Here is a 15934-nt window from a genome sequence, read left to right on the forward strand (position 1 = left end):
TATATAGAATAAATATAAAATGATATAAGAAAAATATTGATTGACCAAATAAAATAATGGTCGAGAAAAAAAAAGAAGAACAATCTCGCAAATACTTACATACGTTCTCCTAGCGACGTGCTCGCTTTTGTCCTTGGCCTAACTTTATCTTCGATTGTTGCAAATAGGTCTCTTCTCTGCACTGCCAAAGCCAAAAAGTTCGCCCTTCAGAGGTACGACGATAGATTAGATCCGACTGACCGAGTTTCGAGCTTTGGCTAATGCGTCCCCTTTGGCTTACCTCCTCACATTTTTTCACTCTCTCTCTTTCTCTCTCTCTTTCTTTCTTTCTTTCTCTTTCTTTCTTTTTCTTTCTCTTTTCATCTATCTTTGTCTACAAACTTTTTCTATCTTTCACGCTAGTATCATTTCTTGATCTAACATGATCGAATTGTATCTTTTTTTGTGCGTCGAAAAGATGGCATACGACGGTGACGAATTCAAATATTGAAACAGATTTCATTTTCTTGTAACATCAATCTGTTTAATAAAACAATTCAATGGAGGCCCCTATTTTTTTACTAAAAACTATGTCTTTCTTTTCTTTTTTCTTTATCTTATAAGAAGATGTAATCTGTGACGATATTTTTATTCGGTATCTTATAAGCTTCCTCTGCTCTCGCTCATTTTTCGCATTCCATTCGTTTATATTATTCGCTCTAGGACGATAGAAATTAATAAATTAATGAATAATAAACGTCGTAAAATATTCGATAATATACCGTAAGTTAGAAATCCTATTATTAATTTATTCGTATAGTATATACTGGTAAAAAATGAAAGTATTTTTCTACGAAACAATTGTGTAGGAAGCGTTGCATATATTCTGGCGTTATCATCGTTTCCCAGTGCCATCTAACGCTGGAATACCCGAACTAACTTTGGTGGTGCACCCCCGACAGTAGGCAATTCGTAGACACGCGTGTACGAAAAAAAGAATACCATTGAAATGAATTTTATTAGATTTGTTTAAGTCGACAGTCTTCTTCTCGTTCGTTGAAATTGCGAAATATGCGACACCTTTTCTATTATATTGATATCATTTTTTTTTATATAAATTCTAATTTGAATATATACGCAATTTTGTTGTCTTTACGATTGTCGATCATAAAAACCTTCCTTTCACTTTACAACACACGTTCCTCTTTCCTTAAACGTAATACTGCTTTTCTTATCTTTTTTCAGCCGGTCCATCTTTCAACCCAAAACCCAGACCCTTCTCCCTCACATTCGCATGAGTCGGTAACTCTCAAGAAACGTCGTCGTCGTCATCGTGCCGATAAACAAAAAATAAATAATATACAAAATTCATATTCGCTATATATCTTATTACGCGAAACTATCAAAGAATTACACGCATTGAAATTATAACGGAATTCATATTGTATTTACGAATGATTATAAATATTTATCTATAAAATACATTTGAGAGAAATGACAAAAATGCAATGCTGCGTCGTTTAAACAAGAAATGTTAATATTTCTATATAATATTACACACACACACACATCACTGATTCTATAATTTGGAAAAAAAGAAACAAATATTTTTTTAAAAAATAGAAAAGGAGTGTGCGTTGAGTAGCGACTTACTTTTCAGAGACAAAGAAAGTTTCGTCGGCTGGATTGCGATGTGCCAATTAATAGATAACAAATAAATGAAGAATCAAACATAGTAGAGTATCATAATATTGTCGCTCAGCAAACGGCGTCGATTTATTTTGGATAAACTTCGATATCGCACATCATTCGCGTGTCATCTTCGCACACACGTTCCCCATTTTTTAACAGCGTTCATTTTTTGGTTTTTCTCTGCTTTTTCGCATAGAAATTCTCGAGAAAAGAAGCTCGAGAGTAGAAGACGCACTTGAGCTGTTTAAAAAACTAACGAATCATTTCTTTGGATCTTTTAGTATTGACCGCCCGATTAAATATAAACACGAGCTTTTGACGAGCTTAGAAAATATTATTATTTAGCTAATAAGCACAATGATATTTTAGCATTAAAGAAAGAAAACATTTTGCTTCGACATTTTCTCGAACGCACTGTTTTATTCTCTATTCTCTATTCTTTTCTTTTCTTTTCTTTTCTTTTCTTTTCTTTTTTTCTCTTCATTTTGCTATTTTCTTTTTTATTTAGCGTAACCCGGCACGTGCCCGTTTTCTCAAGTCATTTATCTGTCCGTTTGTTTGAGATAATTGCAACAGATAAACGGGATAAACGAGCAGATAAGAAACGAAAAGAGGACGGGTACGAGCCATTCAACGTGCTTCTTACTCACCGCAAATTTCTCTGTTTTTTTGTTTGTGTTTCTTGTTTCATTTCTAACATGCCCTTTTTTCCAAATCTAATTGACCGCACGTCTCGAGTATCTTTATGTGTTATCCGTTTGACTTTGTTCTTCTCGTTTTTTCCATCCTCGCGTATCGTTATTAACAAACGAATAAATAAATTACAAAACAATGGCAAACGTGTTCCTAAAAATATTCCCCATCCCGAAAAACCTTATCAGAGGTCCACGAAAAGTTCTATTATTACGATTGCGTCGAGGAAAGCAGAGAAACAACAAGATCCCCTTCGAATCCATCGACCGATAAACTTAGCAATCGAAATTCGGTGAAATCTCGAAGTCTCGCTTGGCCACCGACTAAATCGATCGAGGACATAACATATCCGACCGCAAGTCCTTTGTACATCGATCCGAATCCGGTATTAGATCGTCGAGATCAGCACGCGGTAAAGGATAAACGTGCGAGTATCGAGGCCTGCGAAAAAGTATTGAAAATAAGAAGAAGCGAGAGTACTGATCGGGACTACGAACGAACTTCACGACAAGGTTATTATATCGATCAAGACGCGATGGACCGTGTGAGTTGTCCAGGTCCAGTTTACAAGCGAGTCGAGTTGGTGGATACAAATGGTGGTGGTGCAAGAAGAGAATCCAGACGGGAAACTTCTAGGCCTAGCTCGACCGATAGTTGTGTTAGAAGATCGTTAACACCTACGAGAATCTATCAACCGATACCCAGACCATGGACAGCAACCGTGTCAACTGGTGGCAATCTTTACGAGAAGAGTTACGGATCCGAGGAGCAAGCAAAAGTTTGTAAAAAGTATAAGAGCGAGATATGCCAGAGTGAAAAAGTTGTCGAGGATGGCGTGCGAGAAGAACACCGAGCTTTTCGAGCTGAAATGTGTCGAACGGAAGAAACCGTATCTCCTAAACCACCACTACCGTGTCACGCACGTCCCGAAACACCCCGAGAAATCGTCAAAGAATTCGACAAAGAAGTCATGGATTTGAGAAAAGTCGAAAAAGACACGACCATCGATACGACCGAGACTCGACAATTCGTACCGTCCGATGTAGTCGCTGTTCAAAAAGGAATCGAAGGTGAACACGATCTTATCACTGAGACGGCCGAGGAAGATATCGGTGATATGCACGTTAAGAAAACAACGACTTACGAGAAAACCGTGGAAGTTTTATCACCCAGGGAAGGTTCGCCGGCGTTGGAACAAATCGAGGAAGTGGAATCGTGCACGCGTAGAAGTACGACGAAAGTTGACAGACAATCTGTCGTCGAAGGTACGACGGAAACGAAAACGGTCGAGGAATCTGCCGAAGTTGTAACCTCGGCCGTAGATGCCACGAAATTGATCGAACAAGCAAAGAGGGATGAGGAAGAAAGGAAGAGGGAAGAGGAGGCAGCGGAGAGAAGGAAACAGGAAGAGGAAGAGAGGAGGAGAAGGGAGGAAGAAGAAAAGAGAAGACGAGAAGATGAAGAGAGAAATAAAAAGCGCGTAAGTTTCAGGGAGGAACAGGACGACGACGACGAAGAAGTCGTCGAAGTAATTCGAGAGAAACCACTTGGTCGTACGGTAATACACGAGGAAAAGGTTACAGAATCGGATGGTTCGAATCCAGGTTGCAAGAAAATTACTAAAGAGACGTACGAGGAAATTGTGGAGGAAGTTCTCGTTCAAGAACGTGTTAAAAGAAGAGACGTGGAAGAGGAACGTAGGAAAAGTTTGAGAGAACAGGTCGAAGTTCATCAGAGTCTTCGCGATCAAGGAAGACATCCGACTCCTCAAGAACGAAAAGTTGGAGCCAAGTATACGCCGCACGACAACATGGAGACTTGCAAGAAACACGTTCAATTTATGAAACAAACTGAGACGGGACCTAAACCGATTTCCGACGGACCCGTACAAAATGCCACGCCGAAAGAATGGAAATCCGAAATGGTTAACGCTTTGACCACCGCACCGGATCGTCCCTTCACCCCTGTCAGTTCAACCGTGAAAGAACTTTACACCGAAGAAACTGTATATTTGGATCACAAAGTAAGACCGGTACCAAAGCCAAAGGAACGTCCGATATCGCCGTTCCAACGTGCTTTAACTATAGCTCCGGAACGTCCTTACACTCCGCTCAGTCGAGTTATCGGACCGGAAGATCGAGAAGTTGGTAGAGCTCAGACACCAGTGGTTACGCCTATTCCGGATGGAATTTGTCCACCAGCTGATATACTTTATGGCGAATTGAAAGATACTTATCGTCGAGAACAAGTTTGTACGAAGAAAATAGTACCGCAGCCGTTGCCTACCCCACCTCCAGATTATCGTTTGAGAGATTCCTCGGTTTCACCGTCGAGATCTCGGCCCTGCAGTAGAGCCGACACACCTAGTAGTAAACCCTCGACGGTGGGATTGAGAAAACCAGACACCATACCGATTTATCAAAGGAATCTCGTGGCCATGAAGAAATCTCCTGTCGAAGCACAACCCTATGTTCCTAGTCGATCTCCAACGCCAACTCCAAGAAGAAGCAAATCTCCGGCACATGGACCACCGTCACCTCCGTCTTATTACACGAAAGCGCAAGCACCTAAAATCAGAGATGATCCTCCGTGGGCCGTTAAGGAAGCTCCTCCTCGACCACCGTCGAAACAAAGCTCGATACATTATCCCTCCCGTAAGACCATTAATTATACCGTAGAAGAGGATACGGATACTGGTCACAGGAAACAAGAATACATGGGTTCTAAAACGGTACATTACGACGAACGACAGGCGGAAGAAAAGCAACAGGAATCCGATTCCGTACACGCCCAATACCAAGAACGACGAGCGATGACCAGCGATGATACCAGCGAAGAAAATAATACCGTTTGTCATATTAAAAGGGCACTACAAGTTGTCGAGGATTACGAGAAATGCGAAAAAAAGACTATGGCGATTACGCAGCCATCGTCGGAAAAGAAAGGAGAATGTTCTATCATTTCGACGACACATGCGGACGTAACTCTACCTTGTCCAATAAAACGCAAACCCGTCGAGGTCCCTAAAGTTCAACCAACGTACAGTAGCTCGACCGAGGTACGTCACGTTCGCTACGAAACACCAACTCCTCCTGCAACTAAGTGTCCAGAAACCGGAGTGACCGTTTTACCGTGCAAAGCTCATTCCGACCAAGGCACCAAAGCTGGCGTGGTGGTCGTACCCTGCGATGGACAACCAAGTCGTCCAAAAACAGGCATCTGCGTGACGCCGACTCCTGATCGATCTGGAGTTTGCGTATCGCCCTGCTTCGGTCTTAGACCCGGTTCTTGTGGGCAACCGTCTGGTTATTGCGGTGGCGAATCGGCAGGATACGATTTTGAAATACCCAATTGTCCAGAATCCGGTATCTGCGTGGCACCTCGTCCGGATGGTTCTGTCTGTGTAGCACCTTGCAAAAAATCTACCGGCCAATGTCTTCGCAAGAGCCAAAGTCGAACGAATCTTCCTTTCCCGCAAATCCCATTCCCCTACGAAGAGGGATCCAGTCCTCAAACCACCCAGCGTTGTTCTTTCGAGCCAATCCATAAGCCTAAAACTAATCTCAGCGGACAGCTTGCGCGACTAACAGCTAAAAATCGAGATATTCCTACCGTTCAGCTTTACAAACCATTACCGCAACAATGCCAACAATCCAGCAGTCAATGTGAAAACCAATGTGAAACCACAAAAAGCTATCATTGCGAGACCAAAAGCTTCTATCAGTCCCAAAGCCAATGTCAAACCGGAAGTCATTGTCAGTCTCAGACTAGCTGCCAGGATGGCTTCCATTGCTCCCCTAGTAAAACCCCAAATTTAGTAGACCCACCAAAAATGTCATCCCACCCGGATCTAGGTACCGGAGGTCTCGGTGGTTCCGGCTCGAAAAGCGGATCCTTTGCTGGTAGCAGTGCACCTAAACGTGGAAGGGGTATCCTCAATCAGGCTGGTGGACCAGGTTCCCGTGTACCACTCTGTGCTCATTGCAACTCCTACGTCAGGTAGGACGATGCCTGACTCGTCGATCGTGTGCCTGATTTTTTTCTTTTACTTCTCCCTAGATTATTTTCTTTTTCTTTATTTTATTTCCCGATTGCAGTGTGTCCTCGCTTTTTTATTTGACTATCGAGACAACCAAAATCAAAGGAGTACGTTTCTTATGATTAATAAACGAATGTTCGTCATTTTTTATTATTTTTCAGTGCTTGCTGAATATATTCCGTTTTTGTGTGACTTTGAATGAATTTTCGTAACTTAACCGTGTGCCGTCTAGATAATTAACATAATTTTATTGCACGTTGTTGACAGCTAACGGAGAAAATACTAATCATACAACAAACGGTTTCGTCGTAAAGCCAGTTTGCTGTCAGGACAACAAGACTTGCACGAGGTTCGTATAATTCACCTGTCTTACATTCGAAATAAATATTCGAACGATTAATTAATATCTAAGTGTGTGTGTGTGTGTGTGTTAAACTCATCTTCTCGTCAAGTTAAATGCGTTTTCTTTATACTTCTAATTATTTCAATACATTAATTATCATTAAAAATAATATAATTTCCATTCAGAGGACCATTCATTACCGCACTGGGACAAATCTGGTGTCCAGAACATTTCGTATGCGTGAACACCCAATGTCGTCGTCCATTACAAGACATAGGATTCGTCGAGGAAAAAGGACAACTTTACTGCGAATATTGTTTCGAAAAGTTCATCGCACCGTCTTGCAACAAATGCAACAACAAAATCAAAGGCGTAAGTGTTATCAATACATTTTTATCGATTAACAAACAGATCGTAAAAATTCGTATAAATTATCTAGGATTGCTTAAACGCAATTGGAAAACATTTCCACCCTGAATGCTTCAACTGTTCGTATTGTGGAAAACTTTTTGGCAACAGCCCGTTCTTTTTGGAAGAAGGTTTACCCTACTGCGAAGCTGGTTAGTTTATCATCGTTTAACCATTTGTTTATTTAACAATACGACTACATCGATTAATAATTTTGATTGTTTTATTTTTTTATTAGATTGGAACGAACTTTTCACGACAAAATGCTTTGCCTGTGGATTCCCGGTGGAAGCTGGAGACCGTTGGGTAGAAGCCCTCAATAATAATTATCACAGTCAGTGCTTCAACTGTACGGTAAGTTTCAATCATTCATTTTTACAATCAATTTATTGGATAACTGAAAAATTGGAGCAGTTATTCAGAAAACAGAAGACCCGTGAAATCTAGACGCTCAAACGAGCCCACGAATTCTATATACATATATATAACACACACACAAATTGATCACCATTTTTTAATTTTGCAGATGTGCAAGAAGAATCTCGAGGGTCAAAGTTTCTACGCGAAAGGTGGTCGTCCTTTCTGCAAAAATCACGCGCGTTAAAATTCCTCACAGATGAAGAACGCGTGCGGCAAGGAAGAAGAAGAAAATTAAGAGAAGGATGAAAATAATGAGAGAAAAAAAAAAAAAGGAAAAAAGAAAACATTTAAAATAGATGTTGACGAATAATCCTTTCATCCTTCTTCTTAAAATCTTCTTCTTTCTTCCTTTCTTTCTTTTCCATATCGAGCTGAAATCATTCGACTAACCGATCGTTGCCAGAGTTACGAACACGTCGGATAATTTTCTATTATCAAATTTCATCTCGTATTTTTTTTTTTTCACAAACAACGAACAATGACGAAAATTCAAGAAAGGATTCGTTAAATCCGTTCGAGTTCGTGGCTCAATTCGCGTACCCGCTTGCAAGCGTTCCGTGTGTAGCAAAAAACCAAGATATAAGAAATATATATATTTATACATACTACTACATACATGCATATTATATACCAAAAAAAAAAAGAAAGGGACAAGAAAGGAAAAATAAAAAGGAAAGAAAAATCGGAGCGAAAGAGTTTTGAAAGCCAGCACTGTCGGAATAAAAAAGAAATATAAGAAGAAAAAAAAACACAAGGTGGATAGGAAAATTGTAAGCGCATTGGCGCGCGCGTGGCCGGAATAAAAGCATCGTTTCATATATATATATACATGTGTGGGTGTGTGGGTGTGCGTGTATGTGCGCGCGTGTGTAGATACATATTAACAAGGCAAGGATAAGGATAATAATAATTAATAGCGACTTAGAGTTCTCGGGAGGGAAGGGGTTGGTGGGGGAGGACCGTGCTCGAATACCTCGTAAAACTCGGTTGCAGAGAATTCTGCGGCGAATCTCTTTGTCGAATCACGCAAAGGTCAAGCGAGCAATTAGCGATTAACGAAGAAGGATCATTGCCATATTTCTCGTTGCTTCTCAAGGTGCACCTCTCGAGGATGCACTTTGAACGATTAACGGAAAATACCCCAGCTTAAGGAGTTTGTGCTCGATCAAATTTTTAAGAGAATACGTGTGCAAGAGAACGAAATAGAGAGAGAGAAAGATGACGAATGAAAGTAACAAGAAGTAAAAAAAAAAAAGAAATAATACCAAGTTATCTATACGATTTCGAAAAGAAAAAAAGCTCCAATCCGATCACGTGCGTAGCGTCCGTTTAGTAGTACAATTATCCTTGAAAGTAATCTACGAGCTACACAATTCGAAAGGTTTCGTAGCTTAAACTCGCTAAAGCTTTTCTCTCGTTTATATATATGAATTCAATAATTCTAAAGAAAGAAGAATATTTTTGTTGTTAACATTTCGAAAAAAACGTATGCGCGAAGATTATTACGATTATTTTTATTCTTTTCGTTTTCTTTCTTTTTTTCTTTTTTCTGTTTTTTTTTTTGTTTGTTTTTAAATGTACTAGTCAAACGTTGAAGTATCGAAAAAAGGAATGTAAAATGTTTTTATTACATAGATTCGCGAAAGCAAATGACAGAGTAGTACCGATACAATGAGAAAAGAAAATGTTCTTCGATCTAATAAGACGAGCAGCAGCGCGTGCCTATTGTCACTAACGCGATTCGATCATGATTCTGTGCACGTGGATCATGAATCAACGATTATATCGCACCGATTAAATATATATTTTTTAGCTTATATTACAATCGAATTAAAAGCGAGAGCGTTGTAATCATATATAACCGTAGTCCTATTATAGTGCATACGAAACTCGCTTCTAGTCGAGCAAACTGATCAAAGATTATCAATTGATCTCCTCGACTTAATAATAATAACAATGATAATAATATACAAAAAAAAAGGAAAAAAAAGAACAAAATAATGAAAAGAAAAAAAAATTATGTCGAAAGGGAGAAACAACTCGACAATAGCGAAAGCACGAGCCATACTACACGATAATCTTTTAGACGAGGTTACCGAATTTTTCTGTGCCATCTGCACGAGTTCGTATATTAAAGGGAAAAACAAAAAATAAATATAAAAATAAACGAGAAAATATATACGAAATAACTCGTCGGACTCGATAAAAAATTAACGTTAACAATGATAATAAAATAATGATGATGACGATGATTATGATTACGATTATGATTATAATTATGATTATGATAATAATAATAATAATAATAATATAATAATAAACGTGTAATATTTTAGTTCGTAAGACTTTAAAAAGGAAAGTTTAATTGACGAGCGTAAAATCATCCTACGACAGATGCGACGAGGAAGAAGGAAATTTTTAAAAAAGAAAAAGAAAAAAAGAAACTACAAAAAAGAGAATATTAAAACAACGAATGATTATTAATCCAGGCGTGTCTGTTAAAAACGATCGATCATCATAATTCGCGATTGAATAAAAAATTGAAATTGAATATCAATGATAATCGGGCATGAGCCTCTTCTCTGTATCTGTGTTACGTGTTGCTTAAAATAAAATGAAATGTATACTTTTGCTTACAGTTCTTAAAGTTCTAATCTACTGTTAGAATTAACATTAGATAAAACTTTTTAATCGAATTTCACGTCGATAGACACTTCCTATTTTAAATCCATATCCTTCCAAAATAATAGCATTAGCACGAAATACCATTCACGATTAAATATCCGATAAAAGCCCGAGAGCAGTTTCTTTCTCTTACGGTCGTTACATATATATATATAAACTCAAGAGTGTAATTTCGTACGAACTCGAAAGTAGGAAACTAAATCGCTACAGGACTTTTTATTGATTCGACGTTTGCTTTTAATAATGTTCAACATCGTTCGATATGAAAGCAGCTTCAAAGCGAAAGGGAAAGCAATTACGTGAAATAGCCGTTAATCCTTCAAATATCTAACTATGACGTCAATATTGCGTTATAATAATTTTCACTTATTTAACTGTGGTCGTTATTTTATAAGGAAAGGAAAAGAAAAGGAAAGATTTAAAATCGACATGTTTAATGGCGAACCCATTGAAATATAACGCATATAAAAAGCAATAAGAAAAGTTCAAAAAGTCAAAAAAGCCGCGCGATCGTTGCGTGTAACTAATGAGCTTCTTTCCAACTTAAATAGATACTTTTGTTAGGAAATTTGTGTTTAATAATAAGAAATAAAGCTATATATATATATATATATATATATATATATATAGAGGAGTTTGCGCGAACTATAATATTTCTGTTTTTAGGTAAAACGCGGTCGTCGCTCATATACTTCCGGTGTCCTTCGCAAGCTCGCGCGGAAGCAGGACTACGAAAGGCAGGATTAAAACCTGTGCGCGCACCTGCCTCGCGAAAACGTTTGCTAACTTGTTCCTAAACGCGCCAGTTAGTATCTACATTTCGTCTCGAATACATCTCTACTTATTTTCTTTTTTTCCGCAAACGCAAACTAATTTTCCTTTCTTTTTTTTGTTTCATTTTATTAAACGAAACGATCCGATTGCGCGATGATATTTTGCAAAGAAAATAATAATAGATAAAAATGAGGAAACCGATTATTATTAATTATTTTCATTTTAGAGAAGACGATCGATGATCCTGAGACAACGTGTGATCGATCGCCAAGATAAATAAAAGTGAGTAACACGAATATAATGGTATACTTTCTTTATACATTCGCGCGGTTATTCATTTTCAATCTCTGACGCAGGCGCAACCTGGAAAAGTTCCAAGTATCTTTCCTTTAGTGATTAACTTGGGTTGATTAAATCAAACGTTATATATTTTTCTTCGTCATTTCGATCGTAGACAAATATTGAACTTCTGCTTCTTTTCTTTTTTTTTTAATCCTATCAATTTGTTCAAATATCTTCGCTCACAATCAGATCTCGTTTTTATTCTTTACGAAACTAGCGTGAACCTAATAGCGAACACCTATTTCTGGCACATACTTTCTCATCGATTTTTCCTGATAAGAACTTACGCGAATACGTCATTTGGAAGTATTACAACGCGTTGAATCTAATTCCCCGTTTAAATACGTTAGTTCTTTCAGACTTTCCTCAACGTCCTACTACCGTCCTATTCGCTATTCTATTAGACATATAGATCATGCTCCGGCATGGCAGTAAAATGTTTGGAAGGACCTTTCGTATTTAGGCTCAACGAGAACGGCACAGGACCTCATCTGCTCGTCCAGGTAAAATATCAAACGACTTTTTCTTCCTGTTTTTTCTTTTTTTATATCTTCTATAGAATACTAGAAAATAATTCAAAGTTAAAAAAAAGAAAAGTACGCGTGTGTACTCGCCTAAATGAAATATAAATCAGTCGCGATCCGTCATCGTTTAAAACTTTTGTAACTTTTTTTTTTACCTTTCATTTGGCCCGGTTACAAAGTTAACTTATTTAACCTTGAACCAAATATTTTCTAACGCTACGATACAGATGTCATATACCTGCATAGATCTGAACAAATGCAACGAGAATTTCCGCTGCGTGTACGACGATCCTTTTAAAGCTTATGATTAACAGCATGCGACATGCAACGACAAAAGGAAGAGGAAGTAATTAATAATGTTTCGTTAAACGACACGTTCAATCTAATTATTAAAACGAATATCTATCTATCTATCTATCTATCTATTTATTTCTCATCTAAAGAATTTTTCGATTTATTTTTTCTATGTCGTTCAATGTCACGATTCATTGTCATTTTTTCTTTCGTGACGGCGTAAAACGTTCGAAGCTGATACTTTTTCTCCGTCTTCGGCGATGCATTTAAATGTCGAAAGGAAAAGGGAAAAAAAGAAAATAAGAAGAAGAAGAATAATAAGAAGAAGAAGAGACGAACTCGAAAGAAGCTTCTATCGGAGATAGCTCGTGACGAGGTACATTTATTAGACAAATTGCTTGGGGCGGCTTTGATCGTTAAATGCACCTGGCACAGAAGGTAAGGTAAAGAAAAAAAGAATGAGAAAGAGAGAGAGAAAGAGAAGAGAAGAAGAAGGAGAAGAAAAAAGAGAAGGAAAAAATGGGTTAAATGAAAAGCCAGTCGGACGTCGTTGCATGGTCGTAATTTATGGTTGACCGCAAACAAAGAGGGAAAAAAAGAGAAAGAGAGAGAGAGGGATTGTTTACCCCTTTATTTGTTCGAGATTCGTTTTCGCTATGCTCGAAGGAATAACGAGCCAGGAATGGAAAGAGAGTGCAACGCACGGGTATAATTTTCGATTATCGTCGTCCTTGGCTGGCTTTCGATATTGCACCAGGTTATTCCTAATGCTTTAATAACACGACAATAAATCAAGGGCAATCCTATTTTCGTGCTTGAGAAAGTTAGTCAAATGGTTGGAGCGCGTGAACGAACTTCCGATGTGAATGCTTTCGTGCGAAAACCTTCGCGTATTCGGGATACCAAAGTAACCGACAACTGTGTCTAATCCAACTATCCAATAGTGAATGGTTTTAAATGCCGATGATTTACGGATCGTTTATTTATATCTTCCACGTCTTCGTTGAGATGATTGAAAATAAACGCTTGATATAAAACGATTAAATTATCTTTTAAGATTTACCAATTTATACAAAGTTTTTGAACGCTTCGTAGAAATTATCAAAGTTTTTCGTAGGTATGCACGGAACGTGGATGGAGGGAATACGCGGTTGACAATAATGTATTCAAAGATCGATGGAATTTATGGTGGCGGTCCGGTGGTTTTCCCTTGTCCCATTACAAACCATTATTCCCTTGGCAGGTAATGATTTCGATCTTTCGATTCAATTATACACACGAAGAGAAATAATTATTCGAAATAAAATAACATCGAATGATATTACATGAACATTTGTCGACTCATCATACCCGTTTCGATATCCGAATAGTTTTTATTTGATTTTTTTTATTCCCAGTTCGTTAATCGAATACCAAAAGGAAACTCGATCTGCAGGAAGGACAATCTCGTGCGTCATTTAAAATGCATGAAAAAGGGCCATGGTTCGATTTACGACTTCAGGTATGGCACGCACGATAATCTTCTTCCGACCGCCTACCTCCACCCCTCCCCCCACGCACTATCACGAAAAATATAATGCATTTTTCCCGACAGTCCTGTAGGATATAATTTGCCTTCGGAATACACGAAACTAGCCGAAGATTGTAGTCGTTACGAGAAGGATGATAGAGTGTGGATTTGCAAGCCGGTCGGCCAAAGCCAAGGAAGAGGAATATTTCTTTTTCGAGTAAGTAATTTAACTTTTAGTATATTTATTTCTTCGAATATTAATTGATTCATTCCATTTAACGTAGAAATTAAGCGATCTTTCGTACAACAATTCCGCAATTGTACAAAGATACATAGAAAATCCTCTTCTTATCGGTGGTTACAAATTTGATCTTCGTCTTTACGTCTGCGTACCTTCTTATCGTCCTTTGACGATATATCTTTACAAGGAAGGAATAGCACGATTTGCAACGGAGAAATTTTCCTTGGAACGTTTGGACGATCCTTTCCGCCATTTAACTAATTTCTCTTTGAACAAGCTAGGTCCAGGATATTCGGAAAAAAAAGAACGCATTGGTGCTGGTAAGCTCGTTGAAACTAAATATTAATTACTTTTGAAACTCTGACGCAAGCTTTCCTTTCATTTTCTTTTCTTTCCGAGGTTGCAAGTGGACTTTAAGACAACTCAGACGATACTTTGAGCAAACTGGATACTTTGATTGGTTTCTCTGGCAAAGAATAGCTTGTCTAGTGAGTTTAACGATTATTAGCCAAGCAGCTGGTATACCGAGTTCGTCTAATTGTTTCGAGTTCTTCGGCTTTGACGTGCTTATCGATGAAAATTTAAAACCATGGCTATTGGAGGTATAACGATAAACTTATAAATTATGTTATAAAATATTCTAACAATGTTATATTACTTATTGAAGGTAAACCTTAGTCCAGCTCTAAGCAACGATTGCGAGATCGATTCGGAAGTGAAGAAACCATTGTTACACGATTTGTTCGATCTGTTAGGCCTTCCAGTTTGCAATACTGGACTATCGTTGTTTAAAATTTGGTCTTACGAACGAGTCAACGAAGAAAACGCGTCTTCCAAATTATCCACTAATCGTTCGACGAAGAAAAAATCTAAATTTCATCGCAACGGTGACACCATTATGAATTTGTATTCCGAAACAAGTTCTTCCGTAAAGATATATAACTTTTGCTAATTCTAACGCGTAAATTATAAGTGACACAATTAATAAATTGATTATTTCATAGTATAAGGAATCGTCTTCAGAAATGTGTCCGACTTCTTGGTCTCGGTATAATCCTTTAATGATGGACAAATGCATTCGTCGTGATTTCAAAGGAAATAATATCAACGATCACTCATCGACTTCAATATGGGATAATGGTAAAGACTGGAATGTTCCTTGCGTTAGAGAAGGTGGATGGGTTCGCATTTGTCCATTAACAAGGTTCAAACATTCCAAAACTGCTGAATTTCCTCAACCGGATGGATCACGTTCCGTTGATAGAGAAATCAAAGACACGATTCTTTATATAAACAAGTATTCCTAATTTCTCTTGCATATACTTAATTTATTCCATATACTTGAAACAGTACAAATCGATACAAGTTCTTTTTTTTCCTAGGTATTTAAAAACTGCCAAAGATATTCAACGAGGAAACGAAAAACAAAGAGACGACCAATACAATACTCTTCTACAAGCTTCACTTGATTTAAATGCAGAAATCTGGCTGCCAGAAAAGTAGAACGTATTTAAATATTTCTCTTTAAACATCGTAAAAAAAAATAAATATTTTCTTTCGCACATGGACAAAAACCCGTTTCAGTCCAAAGTTAAGGAGCAGTTAACTGCTTTTATCGATCTAAATCCTCTCTTGCGTGTGTTCATTTTAAATTTAGAAAATAATGAGTATACTAAAATTAAAAAATATTCTAATATGTCTATTTAATTATAACAATCTCGATCTATCTTATAACGCTATTAATTACATATTAAATATTTTGGAATCACACACAGATATTTATGCAATCGTAACGCGCGCTATGGTGATTTCATCATAATAAACGAATTTCTGTTTCACCAAAGAACTTGCAGTTTATCCAGTAATTTATTAAAAATATACATTAATTTACTCCCTTTGCTGCTAATCTCTTGTCACGTTCTTCCGCAATGGAAAGCTTGACACCTTTATCTCTCGGTAAACTGATATATGCCTTCAGACCTTTGCCGAT

The 15934-nt window shown here is 37.7% G+C and overlaps 3 protein-coding genes across 3 annotated transcripts in view; 2 read left to right on the forward strand and 1 right to left on the reverse strand.

The window, feature by feature from the left end:
* The window catches only part of LOC106793162 (PDZ and LIM domain protein Zasp-like), a 29719-nt gene extending 20177 nt beyond the window's left edge, over positions 1 to 9542 (forward strand). Inside the window, exons 14-20 of the mRNA XM_014759849.1 lie at positions 168 to 212; positions 1225 to 1275; positions 2526 to 6363; positions 6932 to 7118; positions 7186 to 7306; positions 7393 to 7508; positions 7681 to 9542. Of these exons, the coding sequence (XP_014615335.1) occupies positions 168 to 212; positions 1225 to 1275; positions 2526 to 6363; positions 6932 to 7118; positions 7186 to 7306; positions 7393 to 7508; positions 7681 to 7758 (4436 nt within the window). The 3' untranslated portion in view covers positions 7759 to 9542. The remainder of the gene's footprint in view (positions 1 to 167; positions 213 to 1224; positions 1276 to 2525; positions 6364 to 6931; positions 7119 to 7185; positions 7307 to 7392; positions 7509 to 7680) is intronic.
* Positions 9543 to 10939: 1397 nt separating this feature from the next.
* On the forward strand, positions 10940 to 15690 carry LOC106793283 (probable tubulin polyglutamylase TTLL2). The gene is made up of 11 exons (XM_014760085.1): positions 10940 to 11064; positions 11260 to 11315; positions 11726 to 11878; positions 13311 to 13436; positions 13591 to 13694; positions 13788 to 13920; positions 13988 to 14264; positions 14344 to 14546; positions 14612 to 14872; positions 14949 to 15241; positions 15327 to 15690. The coding sequence occupies exons 3-11, from the start codon at positions 11801 to 11803 to the stop codon at positions 15445 to 15447; spliced, it is 1596 nt and encodes a 531-aa protein (XP_014615571.1). The 5' UTR covers positions 10940 to 11064; positions 11260 to 11315; positions 11726 to 11800; the 3' UTR covers positions 15448 to 15690.
* Positions 15691 to 15794: 104 nt separating this feature from the next.
* Positions 15795 to 15934, reverse strand: part of LOC106793284 (40S ribosomal protein S4-like) — a gene marked incomplete in the record, with an annotated part of 4316 nt that continues 4176 nt past the window's right edge. Inside the window, 1 exon segment of the mRNA XM_014760086.1 lies at positions 15795 to 15924. Coding sequence (XP_014615572.1) covers positions 15827 to 15924 — 98 coding nt within the window.

This window comes from Polistes canadensis, unplaced genomic scaffold (genome assembly GCF_001313835.1).
Source record: "Polistes canadensis isolate GaletaPanama2010 unplaced genomic scaffold, ASM131383v1 scaffold_12, whole genome shotgun sequence".
NCBI lineage: Eukaryota > Metazoa > Arthropoda > Insecta > Hymenoptera > Vespidae > Polistes > Polistes canadensis.